At 46.9% G+C, this 4,460-nt stretch overlaps 1 protein-coding gene across 1 annotated transcript in view; it reads left to right on the top strand.

Moving 5' to 3' along the window:
* The first annotated feature begins 327 nt into the window (after positions 1–327).
* The window catches only part of FAM167A (family with sequence similarity 167 member A), a 13,622-nt gene continuing 9,489 nt past the window's right edge, over positions 328–4,460 (top strand). The window contains exon 1 of the mRNA XM_010165858.1: positions 328–699. Within this exon, the coding sequence (XP_010164160.1) occupies positions 328–699 (372 nt within the window). The remainder of the gene's footprint in view (positions 700–4,460) is intronic.

The following is a 4,460-nucleotide window of genomic DNA, read 5'->3' on the forward strand; positions in this document are numbered from 1 at the left end:
CAGTCAGATAGCTGAGGTGAGGTAACGCTCCACAGGAGCACCTTGGCACCGTGCCTCTCCCAAAGCCCTCCTCTCTCTGCTGCAGCAAGAGTCATCTCTCCTTTCTCACTCCCTTTTCCTTTTCAGTCTGGAAACCAACCCTCTGCTTTTCTTCTAGGTGTTCATCCAGGGCTGGCACGGTGCTTGAGCAGGAGCCACCACCACCACGGCTGTCCTCTGAAGGGTTGTGTTTGTCACACTGCAGGAGCTGGTCCAGCCCTGAGGGTTTCCTGCCTCCATCCCTGGCCCTTTGCAGCCCACGCCTATGCCATTTGACTCCCAAAAAGGATGTCTGTACCCAAAATCCAAATAGAAGAGGCACTGGACAGCACAGATGCTGGGTCTGGAGGTGCTGCTCCTCCTGATGACCACCTGAGGAGCCTCAAGGCATTGACGGAGAAACTGAGACTGGAAACCAGGCGCCCATCCTACTTGGAGTGGAAGGCAAAGCTGGAGGAGCAGGCATGGAAGAGTCCCCAGCCAACGGGAGAGGAGGAGGCAACCGAGGCCAAAAAGGCCATGGGGGAGACTGTTCCCTTGAGGAAGGTGCAGCTGCATCTCAATGGGAGCCCTGCCCAAGACAAGGTGACTCTTACCTCAGGAAGAATAGGTGGCTTTGAGAGCATCGATGAAGCTTTGACGTGGCTCAGGAAGGAACTGGTAAGTGGTTTCCTGCCTCTGTTAGATCACAGAATAAGAGAATGTTAAGGGTTGGAAGGGACCTCAGGAGATGATCTAGTCCAACCCCCCTGCCAAAGCAGGTTCACTACACCAGGTTGCACAGGAAAGTGTCCAGGTGGGTTTTAAACATCTCCAGAGATGGAGACTCCACACCCTCTCTGGGCAGCCTGTCCCAGGGCTCTGGCACCCTCACAGGAAAGAAGTTTTTCCTTCAGTTTGTCTGGAACTTCCACTGTTCCAGTTTGTGCCCATTGTCCCTTGTCCTGTCATCAGGCAAGGGTGTTTTTTAAGAGGAAAAAACAAAAAAGAATGAGGAAACAAATGACTCTTTTTTCCTACCTGCCTTCAGCCCCAGGTGAAGAAGCAACAATCAGTCATTGCATTTTCTGTGGCTGGTGGGAGCAGGGGCAGCCCAGGGAAGGGAAAAGGCAAATGTCAGAGCACCCATAACCTCAGAGAAGGAGTTGGGTCCATCTCAGCATCCCTTGCTGGCATCCAACAGGCTGGGGAATTATGCTGTTTAGGAGTTGTTAGCAGTTTGTCCCCTCCCTTGCTTCTCTAATTAAATCTCAACACTCAGATGAGTACAGCAGCTATGAGTGCACCATGAATCCATGGGCACTGATGGTGCAATAGCCCTTCTCTAATGAGCATCACAAAGGGATGCTTTGTCATGGCTGTAGGAAGGAAGCGTGAGTAGATCCATCCCCTGGATCTGCCCTTGTAGCTGCCAGTGGTTTAAGAACTCTCCCAGTGAGAGGTCATATGGCAACCACTGCATTTAACACAGATCAGTGGATCCAACCTCCAAGTGTTTGCCTAATTCTCCCTTTTACCTTTTTCTTTTTTTCTTTTTAACTCATAGAATCATAGAATGGTTTGGGTTGGAAGGGACCTTCAAGATCATCCAGTTCCAACCCCCCTGCCATCAGCAGGGACACCTTCCACTAGACCACGTTGCTCAAAGCCTCATCCAACCTGGCCTTCAACACTTCCAGGGAGGGGGCATCCACAACTTCCTTGGGCAACCTGTTCCAGTGTCTCACCACCCTCACAGTGAAGAACTTCTTCCTAATATCTAATCTAAACCTCCCCTCTTTCAGCTTAAATCCATTTCCCCTTGTTCTGTCATTAACTGCCCTCATGAAAAGTCCTTCCCCAGCTTTCTTGTAGCCCCTTCAGGTATTGGAAGGCTGCTATAGATCTCCCTGGAGCCTTCTCTTCTCCTGGCTGAACAGCCCCAACTCTTTCAGCCTGTCCTCATAGGAGAGGTGCTCCAGTCTTTGGATCATCCTGGTGGCCTCCTCTGGACTTGTTCTAGCTGCTCCAGGTCTCTCTTGTGATGGGGGCTCCAGAACTGGAAGCAGTATTCCAGGTGGAATGACCTGGAATACTCATGACTATAAGGTCTTGTGGTTAACCTCAGTAATTTCTGCATGGTGAGACAAAGTGCTTCCTTCTGTTTCGCACTGTTGTGGAAACCTCTTGTTCTGACCATGTCATATCTAATGAATAATACTTCTTTTTCTTTTGTATACATGATGTCTCAGACCCCTCCTCATCCAGCTCTTACGGGTACATTATCTGTTGGTTCCTGCTTCATTAGAAGCTGGTCCATATTTCTGTCATCCTCCCATCCCAGCCTTGGGCCCTATCTTACACATGTATTTATCTCTAGTAGTTGTGAACTGGTAGTTTCATAAAGAGGAAGACAAGACACAAACTCTACACCTATGCTAGGAAAATACACAGAGCCAGGGCATGGGTGCTGGAAGCTCATCTTTTATGTGTTTGGCCAAGAAAGGTTGGACCAGATGATCCTTGAGGTCCCTTTTGACTTGTTATTCTATGATTCTGTGATTCTATGTTGTGTTGCTATCATGGTCTTTGGCACAAATTTGGCCTGGGCCAACTAGTGCTGACCCAAGCAGCTCCCAAACCAGCTCAGGAGTCAGCACAGCCTGGGGATAATTCCCAGGAGGAAACGTGGTTGAGGCACATCTTTTCTGGAGGTCAGAGGAGGTCAATAGAGTAGACACAACCAGAGCAGGGCAGCTGTTTTCAGGGCTGGAGAATGGGCTCTGATGCTCTTCACAAGTGTAGGAGCAAGCAGACACCAAGACCACACTTCCCAGTGATCCTTCCTTTCTCCTCATTGGAACAAAAACAATCTTTATTATTTGGCTCACATGACTGGAAACAACTCACATCACGTGGCTTTGTTTCTGTTGCCTAATTGGAAGTTTGCCTGTGAGTCCCACCACAATTTGCAACTGTATTGACAGCAGAAATATTTGCAAGAGGGTCCCAGGGAGCTGGGACATCACTTGTGGTTCAGCTGCACTTGTGAAAATGTTCCTGTGCTAACACTTTGCTTTTGATAAGCACTGAAAGTCTGTGAGGAGAACTTCTCATGCACAGGAGTGAATAATAGCTTTTAACAACTCTCTGTGACTTTTACTTCAGATAATATTTGTCTGTCAACTTTTTGTTGCTCTTGCTCTAGTCACCCAACTAGATTGATCTCTAGAGAAGTTATTTATGGAGGTGGTTCTGGATGTCACTGTTTTGGTGTTTAAGACATTTCTCAGAACCATGGTTTTCACAAGCCAAGTGCAAAGCTTTCAGGAATCCAGGGCTGTTACAAAGGGTTTTGAGCTGATCTCCTAAAATCACTTGAGGTGCTCTGGAGAATCTCAGCTCCTGATCTGAGACCTGAATCTGGTGCTTGCTTCTGTGATATAATCTTAAAGTCACAGTGCACTTGATGTAAAATCCAGGTCTCAAGATGCCCAAGGACAGTAAGAAGAAGATTTTCCTCCTCAGAGCCCTGGATTTTAAAAGGTTTTGTTTGATCTTTCAGTTTCTGCCCATGATGGAAGTATAAATTGCCTCAGAGTCTGATTCTACCTTTAGACCAGGGTGTGTCAGATAAACCACCATCTGTTGAAACCTAAAAGTTTAAATTAAAGAGGAAAAAGGGCAAAGCAAACCTTAATTTGTTCCTCACTTTCAATTTTCCTGACTTTTAATTATACCAGTCTTTGCTGGATCTGGACGTGACTCATGTAATTTAGAACAATTTCCCCAAAAGAAAGAACATGTATTTGACTGACCACACAGCTAAATAACTATGTTGGAGGCACTATTGTTGGGTAAGAGCTGACAGCAAAGAGTGAGAACACAGCGAGGTCATCACATCACAGGGTGCTGGAACAAAACGATGCATTTCACATTAGATTTGAGGGTGAAACCCCAATTCTTCTCAAATAAATGAACAAGCTTCCACACATCCCAACACAGCCAGGATTTTTCCTTGTTTATCCCCATGTTGTGTTAGTGAAGTAAATGAGGAGGCTTTGGAGCAGGATGTGGTTATGTCTAAGTTTATATATTTATTTAAGGTAAAGGGCATCATCCTTCAGACAGCACCCTACTTAAGGCAGTCAGGTAGGGGATGAGCACCCCAATCCTTGGGTAAGGTCACCCTAAGTGGGCAATCAGTCCTTCTCATCTAGTTTAATTTAAGAGACCATAGACCTGGGAGCACCAAACAACCCAGTCTTGCCCCAGGCAAATGTAAGTATCTTGGGCAACTTTCTGAAGAGGATCCAAAAATGATCCAGTAGCTATAACTGGGGTGAAATCTGCCTCTGCCATGCTGTCTTCTGCAGCAGGGTGAATTGTCCTCCACTCTACACAGTCTTCCATGAGAATCACAGAATCACAGAATGGTGGGG

This window comes from Antrostomus carolinensis, unplaced genomic scaffold (genome assembly GCF_000700745.2).
Source record: "Antrostomus carolinensis isolate BGI_N321 unplaced genomic scaffold, ASM70074v2 scaffold9244, whole genome shotgun sequence".
Classification (NCBI taxonomy): domain Eukaryota; kingdom Metazoa; phylum Chordata; class Aves; order Caprimulgiformes; family Caprimulgidae; genus Antrostomus; species Antrostomus carolinensis.